Source organism: Rattus norvegicus, chromosome X (genome assembly GCF_036323735.1).
Source record: "Rattus norvegicus strain BN/NHsdMcwi chromosome X, GRCr8, whole genome shotgun sequence".
Lineage (NCBI taxonomy): Eukaryota > Metazoa > Chordata > Mammalia > Rodentia > Muridae > Rattus > Rattus norvegicus.
Window position 1 is genome coordinate 81,581,039 of NC_086039.1, and position 15,605 is coordinate 81,596,643.

Sequence of the window (15,605 nt, forward strand, 5' to 3'; positions counted from 1 at the left end):
ATAAATCCAGGGAAACTCTACATGTTGATCCTTAGAAACCCCAAGGTTTGTATTGGGGGCCTGAAGTGAGATTAAAGTTTAAATAGAAGGCCAAGGATTTGCACATCTGAGCAATTCCAGAGAAGGTGTGGCCCTGCCCACCATTGACCTGTTTTTGCCTGGGCTTCAGTCTCTTATCATTTAAGGTAGTCCAACAACATTTGTAATCTTTTTCCAAGACACAAATTCTCCCTCTAACGGGCTTATTCCTTCTAGTATGAGATTCTAAGGGAAATTCCCATTTCTTTGGGGCCCATCGCTTCAGTTTTCTGAAAGTCAGATTGAGAAACATAAGTTTCTCTAGAATATATTCACTTCTGTCATGCTGGTCGAAATTTCTCACTCTCTGTTTTAACATCTTGGAGTTTGTCTCTTTGAAACAAGTGTAATAAAAGAATGTAAGTAAGGAGCAGCTTTAAAACACACTTAGTGTCAGGAGGTTAGCAGTACATGAGAACCATTTTTAAATAACCTTTTTGCTTTTAGTTACTCTTAGAAGACTGACAGAACACCTTCATTTTGTTCATTTAAGACAGGGTGCCATCATGAGGCTTAGACTGGTCTGAAACTTAAGGGCCTCCAGTTTCAGTTTCCCAAATGGTGGAATTATGGGAAAGTGCTACCATGGCCAAGGTGACTTTATTTCAGTATCTATAGCTTCCTTTTTGTTTCTGAATAATATTCTCAGAAGATGTTGCTGATTATCCTTCTGGTGGTTTGTTCTCCATTGCCCCATGAAATCAGAGGAAAAATTGTTCTGGTTTGTCTGAATTGATGCCACCCACATCAATTGTAAGTGACAGATGTCAAAGAATTAGTGCCAATAACCCTTTCAGCTCAGTTTGAAGTACCTGGAGTAGAGGAGGCGGCTCTGCTTTCTGGCATACTTGAAGGTTATTCTCTTTATCTTGCAAGTAATGTTCTAGCATTTCAAAACTGTTCAGGGTCGTTTGGCACAGCTTACTTCTGTAGAATGTTAATAGCTTAATATGGCTTTCCAGAAAAATGACTATCAAGTAAACATCCCTAATTAACTATTAGGCTTTATGAAAACACAACCATCAAGAGTAAAACTATTTTGAAAATTAATTGTCAATAGTTTTACAAATATCTAATGCATGTTAATCTTTATAAGATGTATATGAGATAGCTACATTTAAAACAGTCAGCAATAATTAACATAATTATACAGAAGCACTATATAGAAGTTATTTTTAAACCAAAATATAGAGCCTTTGGTTTACTTGAATAAGTATATAGCAGTGACAATCATGCAAAATCTCATATAATTTGGGGAACAGTGCTAGTTATTACAGATAGGTTATATACAAGTATACCTCATATACAATAGCAAAATACCAATCATCAGAGTGTATATATAATTTTTTCTGTGTTTTAATTAGGAAGATTGTCCAGATGGCTATTTTGATGCCTTTTTAAATTTGTAAGACACTAAGAGGTTAGCATTCTACCATACGCATAAGGAAACTGTTGTATCCAGAGTGGGAGGATCTCTGAAGGCTCACCATTATCTATTTTAAAGACATGCCAGTTGGTTTCAAGAGTCAGCAACTAATGGTACTGAAGACAAAAACATTAGCAAGGCCGAATTCAGCAAGAAAAGATTCCAGTGTTTGTATAGATTATTTCTTTAGAACACAAGTGAAGCTATGTGGATAGGAAGACATTTTTTGACATTTGGAACAGCCCATCTACCTACCAATCAAGTAATTTATTCATGTTTATTAAATACACACATCATGCTTATTGCTATATGTGCCAAAGACCAAGTCAATTATAAGCTTTGTTAGTTATTAGATACTGGAAAGAAACAAAAGATATTTTTCTAAGTTCAAAAGTGCAGGGTGTGTAGAGGACACATTTTAGGGTTATGTTATCTAGTCAGAGGAGTCTTTCAGAATGAAAGAAAGGGTTAGAAAGGATATCCTTGTTATTCCACCATAATCTGTATGTGTTTTCTCTCATTCTTATTCAGGATAATTTCTTGACTCATGGCCAAGGAAAAGCTGTGCATGTTCTAGCCTGCTGGGCCCATTGCTCAGAATGGCTCTGGCTGCCTACAGCCTGTTACTGTCTCTCCTCCCTTATTTGACTGTTTATAAGGCACTGTGCTGAGCAATAACACCTGTTATTTTGTATGTATGAACCTTGCATGCTTTTAACTTTGTATATTTTATGTACTATAGAGCTTAGATATACAGTATATGTGCTCTAGTCACAGATAACATTAGGCATCAATAGTAGAGTCAATTTAAATTTTTGCTTACAAAGTAGTCATTTTAAAAGACATAAGTTGATCCTGAAATGGACTTTGACTTTCATAAGACACTTTCTAAGTAGTCACAAGTCTGAAACACAAACAGCAGAAAACAAAACAATTTTAACAAAACTTAAAATCTTGCCTTAAGTTCATCACAAAGAGCAAAACAATCCGTTTGATGACTTTTTGTTGATTTAGACACAAGAATTAGATTCTAGTTCTATATCAATACCTTTATATTAAAGCATTAACATTTTTGAAATATATGAATCTTATTCTCAAACTGGGGATTTTATAATTGCAGTGAGATATCAATTTTTATTTTGTATTTTTTAGCTTTTGGATAAATCTGTGGTAAAGAGAGATATGATTTCAAAAATAAATACAAATATCCAATATTATCAAAGTTTTAAATTGTCAGGAATTGAAAAAATATATGTATTTGTATATACCACACATGTGTGGGTTGTCTGTGGAGACTAGAAGGTACCATCCAGTTCCTTGGAGCTAGAATTATAGGCCATTTTGAGCTGCTTGATGTGGGTGCTATGAACTTAACTCTAGTCCTCTGGAAGAAAAGCAGGACTTAACTTTAAAGTTTATTATGTATACAGTGTTCTGCCTGCATGTATTCCTGCAGGCCAGAAGAGGGCACCAGATCTCATTATATATGGTTATGAAGCTCCCTGTTGTTGCTGGGAATTGAACTCAGGACCTCTAGAAGAGCAGACAGTGCTCTTAACCACTGAACCATCTCTCCAGCCCCAGGACTTAACTTTAAACCACTGTGCTATGGCTCCAGCCCATGTTTTTCTGCTGGACCAAGTGGAGGTAAAAAGCAGCAGGTGCTGGCTGAAGTAAAAGATAGGAAAATGTCCTTGCAGTAAAATGACTCTGCAACTGCTGGGCATTTCCATCTTTCCTCTCCTGTTAGGACCAGTGTACTGTGAGTGACAGACACCCCCAAAATGTGTTGTAGTTCCACTTTAGTTTTTGCTTTGTTATTGAAGTTTGGGAGTCCATATTCTGTTTCCAGGTACAGCTACCTGTCCTCAATGAACTAGGAGAGTCACATTAATAGTAGAAAGCAGAAAAGGGAGATTTATTCAGTGTGACCACATTGGGAAGAGGGACAAAGAGATCCAGTGAACTCACCAAAATTCATATCCCAGAATCTGAGTCCTTCATAAGCCCCTGAACCAATGAGTTATAAAAGTCTGACCATTTCTATACTTCCAGCTGTAATGGAGAATAAGTTTTGGTTGTTGTTGTTAAGTCAGTTTAACTTCTAATTCCAAACCTTTTACCAGCAGCACCTTAAATGATACTAACTATATTAGATTATCATGAAGATTTATAAAATCAGTGTATGTAAACTTCCTGTAACATGCTAAGTGTTCTTCAGACACAGAACATAGTATCTTCAGAGAACCTTTATGTGCCTAGAGGTGTCGTAGTAAGGTATGGCACAGTATCATACTTCTGCCAGAGAGCAGAGCCATTCCATATCCAATTTTAACTCACTGCAGTTTGTTTTTTTGTTTTTTTAATTTTCTCACTGCTTTGTGCCTCCACAACCATCATTTGCTCTGTGTCAGTTCTTCTATTGTTATTTCTTTCACTTCTTGACTAATATATTATTTAAGAGAAAGCTCTTTGGCCAACATATTTTAAATTATGTAGTCCTGTTTCCTTTCTCGTTCTCATGATTTTAGGATTTCTCTGCCTAAAAGTTCTAGATAGCTGCTGTGTTCCAAATATGTTACTTCCACACATGTGTCTTGGGTCACTACTTGCTGTTACTGTTCCTTAATGCTTGTTTAAATGATATTTATAAAGAAGATATTTTCCAAGGTGTCTGAACAGGAAAATGACTCTCCTTTGTAATCATACTCTTTGACTTTTTTCTAAAAATCCAACAAATGGGGCTGGAGGGATGGCTCAGAGGTTAAGAGCACTGACTGTTCTTCCAGAGGTCCTGAGTTCAATTCCCAGCAACCACATGGTGGCTCACAACCATCTGTAAAGAGATCTGATGTCCTCTTCTGGTGTGTCTGAAGACAGCTACAGTGTACTTATATAGAATAAATGAATAAATAAAAAAATTTAAAAAAATCCAACAAATGTATTGGTCAAGTTTTATATCAGTAAAGGAAAATATTTTTTCTTGAAGTCCCATTTTCTCCTTCCTTATTTCAGATGATTAGGATTGTAATTGCTTATGTGTCCCTGTAACATTGTTAGGGGAGAAACACAATGTAGGTTCATATGTCTTCTAAAAAATACATGCTAGGTAGTAGTGAATCATTACCATAGAAAACGACATTTATTGTTAAATGTCCAAAGACTGGATAAAATGATATAATTGCTTTATAGTTTAGATATTGGTTCTTACATTTGTATGAAATAAATTAATGCTTTTCTTCCATTAATTCATACTAAAACATGTCCTTAATACAAGCCCAGGGATAAATTGTCAATAAAGCCTCTAAGATTTATTTGCTTCAATGTAAGATGGAAATGACAAGGTTCAGAGTAGCATGCAAAAGCAAATCTAATTAAAGTGCTGTGCAAAGCGTCACTGTGCGCCCTTATCTAGCAGTTCTGGGGTCTGTTGATTGAGTTATCTGGTAAAAAATCTTGTAGAGCAAGTCTGCTGACCTGAGTTTCATCCCAGAACCCACGTAGGTGGAAGGAGAGAACAGATTGCAGACTTGTCCTCTGGCAGGCAATGTGTGCACTGTGGCACCTGCACTACTCTTCTCTCTTTTTCTCAAATTAAAATAAAAACAAAGAGTGATCTGTGCTCAAAATGATACTTTTGGGGATAATGATGCAGAGTTCAGTCAGAAGAATCCTAAAGGAAAGCACTAAAGGAGACTCAAAGCTGAGAAAATAATGGATGGCATGTTTCCTCAGACATAGGTTCTGAGGGAGGAGGAGACAGTTTGTTTTTTATGTTTACAGCCCAGAACAGCATCCGAGTTTTGTTTAAGACTGAGAAATGTAAATAAAATACATGTTTGCTTTTGTTCTGATCACCATTTTCTGAAATATATATCATCTTTTAGGAAAGCCCCTCATATATAAGGATAAAATATCTCATCTTTAATATTTGCCTTCATCCTTTTTAGAAGAATAACAGCATTATATTTGTTTGCAGTGACTATGACTAGCTCTGTTGGCTCTTTCAATGTGTGTGTGTGTGTGTGTGTGTGTGTGTGTGTGTGTGTGTGTGAGATAGTGTATATAATATGCATGTATTACGTATACATATATATGCACACATGTTCTGAATGGATGGATATAGAGTTAAAATTGATATGAAAATAGTTTAATCTCTTTCTGAAAGAATCACAAGTTATTAATTGTTGTAGCTCTAAAGTTGCACTGTTTAATAAAATTGTCTTCAGTAACAGAAACTATCTAAAGCTATGGTACCAAGTAAAATAGCACCAGGGACATATTTTAATTAATCTTAAAAGGATGCTTAGTGGGACAGAGAAGCTGGTTTCTAAAGTAATTTTAATTTTAACTCATTATAGTGCCCAGTGCCCTAAATATCTGCTCTAGAGAGTTCTTTTTACATATAAGATATGAATAACAAGTCTTCTAATACTTGTTCAGGCACAGTTCTGGAACTAAAATAGTTATGCTGTGAGTAGTAGATATTGCTACTTCTAGATCTGAATGCTTCAAAACTTTTAGGTTGCTGATCAAGTCATGAGGAGTATTTCTATTCTGTCCATACAAGTGATACTTTGTATTGCTTCTTTTCTTGCCATATAAACTCTACTGTCCTCATCAAAACTGAAAATAGAAGGTCCAGCAAGGTGGCTCAGTGGCTCCAAGCACTTGCCTTTCATACCTACAGATCCAAGTTCAATCCCCAGGGCTCACGTGGTAGGAGAGAACTGTCTTCCACAAGTTATCCTCTGATCTTCACATATATGCATGTCATGTACTCATTCCCACAACACACACGAAATAAATATGTGTAATTTTAAAAGAAAATAGGACTTCAGAATGAAGTTTTCTAATTAACTTTGGGGAATAGTTCTTATTTGGCATGTGTATATAATTTAATATTAGTATTCTTTATTTTATATATGGGTATTTTGCTTGTGTGTGTATGTATGTATAGTACTTGTGTGTCTTGTACCCACAGAGGCCAATAGAAAACATGGAGGTGGAATTACAAGTGGTTGTAAGCTGCTGTGTCTGTGCTGGGAATTGAACCTGGGTCTAATCCCTGAGCCATCTCTCTGGCCCTTAATTTAATTTTTTAAGTTAGCACACAGCTATTAAACACTACCGTGCCTTTTAAAATAAAGTGTGTTATAGTTGATTCTTCTCCCATTTTCCATTCCCCCTTCTTTGCCTGCTGTTCCTGTGTATTCTCCCCTCTGTGAGTCTTTTTGCTGTTCCGCCCATACTTGTTCCCAGGGCACCTCTTTTAATAGTAACCTTTATTCCTAAATTATTAAAATTACCCTTTAGCTTCTGTATTCTCAATGTTTATTTGAATAAAATTTATGATATAATTAGTACAACATCACTAAATGTAATTACTTTCTGGTGGCTTTTATTTTTTGAGGAAAAGTATGACAATAGCTTATTTGCTGCAAAATTATATACTTGGAAATTATCACTGTCGTTTATCATCATGTAGTGTCATAATTAGGAGAGACTCAAGATGTTTCGTAGTGCAACCTCCTTTCAAAAGTGGGGAATCTGAGACACAAAAGGTCTCGTAGCAAATTAGGAGCTGAGCTGAGGCTAGAACACAATTTTTCTATTTCACAGCAGTATGTTCCTTCAATGATACCATTTTTACCTTTGCCTTTTAGACCTTCACAAGTGAACCAGCCCCAGGGCACTGTAAAGTACAAAATTCTATTAAGCTGCTAATGGCTGTCCTGTATTTTGATGACTAATCTCAACTTGTCACAGCTCATTAGGTACTGGAAATAGACTCACTAAGTTCCTGAGCCAAATATTTAAAAGCATTTTATACCTGCAATATTGCAAGCACAATTGAATTTTACAAATCTCAATTTGAAGGTCCAGCTGGCTGTTTGCATGAGGTACTTGTTGCATAACTATATTCTAGGGTACCAGCACTTAGTGAGGCATGTTTCCTCAGGTGTGTAAAATATGATTTCTCTTTCATTGTGCAAGGAAGGGAAGGTCCAATGACTTCTCTGAATTGTATTGATCAAAAGGCTAAATATTGTGCTTGTAATTCTGCGAGGACGGATTATAATGCAGGCTAGCTTCAGTTTTCTCCAACAGTGAGACTATTCTAACCTGCCCACAGCATTTGCTGGTGCTATTAGATCTGACATTTTAAAATGTCATGGTGGATTTCATGAGCAAAATTCTCCACAAGTGAAAGATACACTTGATTTTAGCCAAAAGGCTGAGAAGCATTCAAAAGTAGATGATAAACAATTAACTCACAGATTTCCTACTTGTGCCCACATCTTTTCTACTTGAATTGTCATAGCTATCTAGCTATAGCTGTCATCACTCCCTAAGGAATTATTAGTCTCCTTGGAGAGTAAATGGTCATCGCAGTGACACATGCAATAAAAAGCTCAGGATAAGAGTTAGGAGAAAGAAGACTATCTATGTAGATTGGAGATAGAGTGCAGAGAACATGAAAGGTAAAAAATGGTTTTAAGCAGTGTGTTAGCAAAGAGGAAGCCAATTTATTTTTTTTTGAAGCAGGATAGCGATCTGATTGACAATAAAATTATCTTGACTTGACAGAGGCAATTACACTTGGCTGGAGTTAGATGAGACTATAGAGTCATGGCCATGGGCTAGGAGACTAAGGATGACAGCAATGATGATGATGATGATGGCAAGAGCTAATATATACTGAACCTTTTCTCTGTGTTAGTTCCTTTGTGATAGGTGACATTAGACATATGGACATTGACACAGAGTTTCACTTTCTCAGAGCCACATCATGAATAAAGAGTAAAGACCGAATTTACATTCAAATTTGACTCTAAAGTCTGTCCTCTTTTTCACTACTTTACCAAGTAGATGATAGGGCCTAGTCTAGATTGGTGATTCCTATCTCACTTGTGTATACCTCTATTATAAGATCCATTGGCATAAGCTGTTGTATTATCTACTGCTTCTCCTATTATTAAACTGAGACGACTGAGATTGCAGATCACACCTTTTAACTCCAGTACATGTTCATTACAGTGTCTACTTGATAAGGTTTGCCTCTTCATTCTTCCTTGTTTCCTGCTTCCTCTTCCTCCATGTATGCTGATTAGCTTTATCCAAGGTCGAGTTACAGTGCTGTTGGCTTTGAGGGCAGTCTTAATGAGTCAATAAAATCTATTAATAAAATGCCTTGAGTTAGAAATGAATGTGAAACAAGGTTATATATTGATGAAAATGAAACTGGTGAATCATGGGAAGCTAACCCTGCATTTTCCCTAGAAGCAACGGTTCCTAGTTACTTTATAGAACAGAACAATCACAAATAACAAGAATCAATTATTTTCGTTATCAAAATTCTGCCAAGGGATGAGTTGTACCAGAATGAGAGAGTTAAATGCTGTTTATCTTTGCTATTTATAATCCTAAGGCCTGTTCTCTTTAGGGAAAAACTGGTTTTAATTCTCATTAGCTTTTTAAAAATCATTTATAATTTGCCTCTGACAAATTGTTATTTTTGCAGATACAAATAGTTTTAACTCAAGTTCTTTCATTCTTGTGAAAGCCAAAGCACCTCTTTTTAATTTTAATGCTCTTTGTTTAATGACAGCCTTCCCTTATAAAGTTTTATAGTGTACTTAAATTCTTCCGGTACTTAAAAATCGAGTCTTTTTTTAAAAGTAGGAATTGACAGTGTTTGTTATTACTGTAGTATTTCATTTAAGGGTCAGATAATACTTTTGGCTTTGTGGAATATGTAAGGTTTCTAGTCACATATGCTTCCCTTCCTTTTATAAACCTTCCAGTATGCTTTACAGTCATTTGTAGCTCAGAGCTCAGTCCAGAATTGTCCCAGTGTTGAGGTTTGCCAACCTTTGTTCTAATGTTTCAGTGTGCTATGCCGTCAGCCACTCTTTTTTATAGAGTAACACCCTTTTCACTGTTTTAACTTGTGCTCAGAAAGGATGAAGTATGCTGATCTATTTTTTGTATTAAATCATAATTATCCGTTCATATAAATTTATTTTAAATTCTAGATGATATTATTGCATTGTATGAATTAATGCAACTACTCTAAGAATATTCGTTTTAGAAAAGTGTTCATGTATTATACTTCAAAACTCTTTCTATATATCTAGGGATTACTATCTTAGGAAAAACATACATCTAGGTAGATATTTAAAAATAGTTTTTATATAGCATAAGACTTGGCCTATTTCAAATAATCATCTTAGGGCTTTAGTAACAAAATTCCATAGGTTTATAGGTAAGCGTGCTTAATTTTAATAAAGTATCTTTGTGATGTAATTTTTAGTGATCTTGGTGATTATGAAGTACATTGTACATCTAGGAACAATAGCAGAATTAGCAAGAGACATGAGTCTGAAGGTTTTTGTTATGTGCTGGGAATATAACTGTTTGTTACTTAGAAGTTGTGGCATTAAACATTGTGTGTGTAGGCCAGAGGTTGATATCAAGTATCTTCCTGATCACTTTCCATGTTTAATTCACTGAGGTAGGATCTTACTGAAGTCAGAGCTCCAGAGCTTACTATCTTGGCTAATCTATTTAGGTAGCTCTTCTTACAGACTTCTGACTTTGTGTCGTGAGTGCTGGAATTATATGCTGGCTCTCAGGCTCTTGAAGCTACTTTATGTGTGCAATAGAGTCTTTATATTTGTATATAAACTGCTTTATCCACTGAGCCATTTCCCAGCCACCCATTAATTTTTTACAAAAATATTTTTGTTATTTATAAAAAATATGCTAAACAGAAAGAAATCAAATGAATTATACTTGTTAATTTTCTTTCATATTAACTAATATTCTTTTTATTTTCTTCAAAATTATACTTAATATGTTAACTTAAATTATATATTGTTTGCTGCTGTGCTTTGAAGTAAAAACTAGTTTTACAGCCGCCCTGAAGTAAGTGATATTTTGATTCTTCATCTAAAATTTAAATTGTATATATGCAGGGATGAGGTATGGGTATCAGTATATGTCTTCAAGGAGGCCACAGGCACTGCATCCCGTGGTGTTGAGTTACAGGAAGTTGTGAGCTGCCTCTGTGGGAGTTGGGAACCGAACTCATATCCTCTGTAAGAGCAGTATGTACTCTTGACTGCTGAGCCATCTTTCTAGACCCAGTGTTTCTTTTATGTTTTTAAGTTCACATACAGGGTATTCGATAGCATGCCATTTTCAAACAGCATGTGTTTTAGTAGATTTCCTGCTCCTTTCACTTATTCCACTATTCTCTCCTGACTTCCAGTCCTTTCCTGTATCAAATTTCTTAAGTCTCACCTGTGCCTTTGCCCACCCTTGGCCTTCCCTGGAGTCTGCTTTTGCCTCTCTTGTTCTCTTTCTAGTATTGTAGGCTTTACTGACATTTATAGCCATAGGAAATTTGCAAGAAACTATAAGATTCAGGAAAGCATAATATTAACAAGGTAGCTCAAAATCTTCCATGGTTTTACGTTACATTTTCTTTATTTTGTGTGTGTGTCAGAGTTTACATGTGTCACTGTGTTCATGTGGAAGTCAGAGGACAACTTGTAGGAAGTGGTTCTTTTCTTTTACGGTCTGAGTCCTAGGGATTGGTGGCAGACATGCTTACTAGCTGAGCCATCTCACCTGCTCTTTTCTTTTTGATTGTTTGTGTGCTTGTGTGGTATATGTGTGTTAGTGCAGCCATTTGTGTGCCATGGCATGCATGTGTCATGGTGTAATTGTGGAGGTTAGAGGACAACAACTGGTGGGAGTTGGTATGCTCCTTTGCCTTTTCCAGGCAGGGATTCTCTTGATTCTGAGGCATGGCATACTCTGGGTTTAACTGGCCTAAGAGCTTCTAGCAAATGTTCCTGTCTCCACCTTCCATTTCCCCACAGGCTGGATTTCAGGTGTGTGCCGCTGCATCTGACTTTTCATTATATGAGTAGCAGGAATTGAATTCAGGGTCATCAGACTTGCACATGCTTTTAGCTGCTGAACCATCTCACTGCCCTCTCAGGTGTGCAGGAGTGTATGTGTGTGTGTGTGTGTGTGTGTGTGTGTGTGTGTGTGTATGTGTGAGAGAGAGAGAGAGAGAGAGAGAGAGAGAGAGAAAGAGAGAGAGAGAGAGAGAGAGAAAGAGAGAGAGAGAGAGAGAGAGAGAGAGAGAGAGGTGGGAGGTAGGTTGTTTTATGTTGCTCATGCTGGATGCTGGCCTTGAACTTGTTATATATTGTTATATAACTAAGTATCACCTTGAGCTCTGCATTTTTCTTCTCTAACTTCTGAGGGCTAATATTCCAAGCATGTGCTACCTTATGTAGTAGGGAATTAGACTCCAGGACTTTGCACATACTAGGCAAGTGGTGTTCCCACTTTTAGGAGACTGTAATTAAGAGTTCGTGTATATTTATTTAAAATCAGACTTTGAAGAAGACAATGAGATCTTTGCACTCTACAGTAGTTGGGGCAATACAAGGGCTTTGTGTAAATGTATAAATTTGAAATAGTTGAATATTTAATGTATTTCCCAAAATCCCCACAATACTTACCAGGAATTGAAAACAGAATCTTTTCACTTACAGTGGTCTTTTGATAATGTCTTTTTCAGATGAGAAAGTTGACAACCATGCCTGCAGGTCTGATATATGCATCTATAAATGTGCATCTGGCCAAAGAAGAGGAACCCAAAAAGCAGCTAGTGAGACCAGAACAGGTAATTGGTCTACAAAAGTTCCTGAATTTTGCATAATATAAACTTAATGGAAAACTATGTCAGTATTTTTGCTTCATCTATCATAAATATCTTTAAAGTCACTTACATATTTTATAAGCTTAAAGAAATAGTTATGAGGTATCTAAATTATACAATATGTAGAGAGAAATACAGAATTTTTACTTCAAAATGGTGATTTTTTTAATGGGAAATCATTAAGAATGGGGCCTTAGAAAATGAGAAGCACATTGAAAAATAGCATTTATGTGTTAGAACACCTTTGTTTCTAGGCTCCTCTTAATTGGATGCTACTGCTTATATGCATTAGGTGGGGGAAGCTCTTGAATGGGCACACTCTTGTCTTTTCCCTGATTTATGCTGGCTTGGAGCTTTAATTGGACAAGCGTCTGCTGTCTGCCAGATCTGCTTTCATTTAAGTAGTTGTCCTTATTCCCGTTACAGGGGCTCTGCTGTCTGCATTTACCTTTGCAATCTGTGTGCCTGACAGGTTTTTACCTGACCCACAATAAATACTCAGTTTGTACCCTCTGTGGTGGCTCATTTCATAGTTAGGTAGTATCTCCCAATTACATATGAGAAGCAACCATAGCATTGCAATTTGTACAGAGGGCCTGTTTTTGTACATTCAAATCTGAGTATTCGTTACTCAGCTGGAGAGATGCTGTTTAGGGTATCAAGTAAACCACTGGAGCTTCACAGTTCTTGATGTCTATAGCAGGGCATAACTGATAGGTGGTGGCTCCAGTGATGGATTTACCTGCTAAACTTAGGCCCAGAGCTATCAAACCCCAGTGTCATTCCCAGTTGATGAGATTTGTTCCCAGCAGCTGACGGTTGGTTTTCCTTCTCTTTGTGAACTTTATAGCCTGAGCTAGGCCTCTTCTCATCTTCACTCCTCTGATTGCTAGTGTCTGGTACTACCGCCTTCTCTCTACAACTGTTTCCCAGGGCAATCTCTCATCCCAGGGCCATGGCAGACAAAATCTAAGCTCTCTGATTTATGGTTGATCCCTTTTTTCAGGCTTAAGGTAGCTCAGTTTTAAACAATGAATTCTTTATTATGAGAGTGGCGGACTCCTGCCCTTAGCGTGGCATATGGGATTCTTCTCCACTGCTGTCTTGTGTACTGGAGGAGTCAATTGCTCATCAGAGCCTCTGGTGTTAAAGACATGTAAGGTTTTTAGGATTATCCTAGAAGTAGGGCATTCCTTCTCTTTCACCAGGATTGTCTGGCTTACTTTTTGGAGGCATCTATTGCTTCTCATCCAGTACCAGTAAGCCATGCACATGGAGCTGTATTCAGCTTGGCTTCTTTTCCATGAGTCTGTCCCTCCATACTTTTTAGGTATCTTCTCACTCCCTGCCCTATTTTGCTTTCTCCGTTGCTGTGATAAACACAATGACCAAAAGCAACTTGGGAAGTGAATGGTGTATTTCATTCTTATAACTTACTGTCTAACATGAAGAAAACTCATGGTAGAAACCCAAGGCAGGAACTGAAGCAGGAGCTGTGGGGAATGATACTGGCCTGCTCCTCCTGGCTTGTTTAGCTAGCTAGCTTCCTTCCTTCCTTCCTTCCTTCCTTCCTTCCTTCCTTCCTTCCTTCCTTCCTTCCTTCCTTCCCTCATGCATTACATCCTGAGTTCATTTTCTCCTCCCTCCCTCCCTCCCTCCCTCCCTCCCTCCCTCCCTCCATCCCTTCCTCCATTCCTTCCTTCCTTCCCTCATGAATTACATCCTGACTACATTTTTCCACCCTCCACTCCTCCTAGCACCCCTGCCACCCAACCACCAACGCTTCTCCTCTCTCCCAGATCCATGCCTCCTCTGTTTCCCTTCAGAATGAGCAGGCCTCTCAGGTATATAAATTGAACACAGCATAACAATATACAATAGGACTAGGCACAAACCCTCATATCAAGGATGTATGAAGCAACACAGTAGGAGGAAAAGGGTCCCAAGAACAGGCTAAAGAATTAGAGTTAGCACCCACTGCCACTGTTAGGAGTCTCAAGAACACAAAGTTTATGCCAAACATATTCATGAGCCCATTGGACACCTTTGAGGTCATCCAATAGTTGGCGATCCTCAAATTTAGCGATGACCTCTGCCTGTATGTTAAGAACAATGAGGGTGGGGAGGGGTATCTTGAACACGATTTCAAAGGTGGTGAGGGGAGTTTCATACCAGATAGAGAGGGAAGGGTATGAGAAATAACTCAGTGATTGCCAGTCTCTTAGGCCAACTTAGTTATGGTCTCTTTTAGGGTTTTGTTTATTCTCTCTACCTGTCCTGAACTCTGGTGTCTATATGCATAATAAAGTTTCCAGTCAATTCCCAGAATACTGTCTAGTCTCTGACTTACCTGGGATACAAAAGCTGTATGACCCTATCATCTGACGAAGCCCATAGTTTGGCAATATGTCCTCTAAGAGCTTCTTTGTCACCATGGATATTTTAGTTTTAGGTTTAGTGAAGAAAGCCCCAGTCCAACCTGAAAAGGTATCAGTAAGCATCAGTAAATATTTATATCTAAATTTTCTTCTGTTTCCTCTGTGGAGTCTGTCTCGAAAAAGACTGGGCTTTGTGCCTCTGAACCTATTACTGGGGTTCTTCTCATTAGCCACTGAATTAGTTACAGTCTTAGCTTTCTAATCCTGATATTAGCAAATCTTGTATTTTCTGGATGCCCACGTGGGAAGAACAGTGAATCTTCTGAAGAATGTGTAGTCCCATTTCTTCTGGCACAATGGGCTTGTAATCTGCTGTTTTCTACCATCTGTTATAATGTTTGAACATGGGTAAATTCCTAGCCCAGATTATGTCATCTTTTTAATACTTAGGGTGGTCAAGAGGTATAGGATCCCCCAGATCTAGGGAAGTCAAGGGCAAGAGTGGTCTGATTTCTAGGGCAGCATGATGGAATGCTTGATCTGCCCTATTGTTGCCCTCCGAAACTGGGTCCTTTCCTCTCTGGTGTCCCGAGCAATGGATGGGCCAACTTTTTAGGCCCCCATAGAGCCCTTAGTAGGGAGAGGATTTCCTCTTTGTTTTTGATAGTCTTTTCTTCTGCTGTCAGAAGTTCTCTCTCCTTATAAATAGCTCCATGGACATGAGTGGTAGCAAAGACACACTGGCTACCTGTGTCTCTCTCTTGTCTTTTCTCAGCTCTAATGTCTTGATTAGAGCTACCAGTTCAACTTTCTGGGCTCTACCCATATGATCTTGATGTTTGAGACCGCTGCAGCTCCAGCATACCTCTGTCCATCCTGAATGAAACATGGATGTGAGCCGAAATGTCTGCACAGTCATGCAGTGACCTGTTGAGATCTGAGTCAGGCAGCAGAGTAGCTAGGTTCAGGCCAGTTT

At 37.8% G+C, this 15,605-nt stretch overlaps 1 protein-coding gene across 2 annotated transcripts in view; it reads left to right on the top strand.

The window, feature by feature from the left end:
* Apool (apolipoprotein O-like) overlaps nt 1–15,605 on the top strand; it is a 65,947-nt gene that overhangs the window by 11,079 nt on the left and 39,263 nt on the right. For both annotated transcript variants that reach the window (NM_001393716.1, NM_001014105.2), the window contains exon 2: nt 12,111–12,215. In NM_001393716.1, coding sequence (NP_001380645.1) covers nt 12,111–12,215 — 105 coding nt within the window. The remainder of the gene's footprint in view (nt 1–12,110; nt 12,216–15,605) is intronic.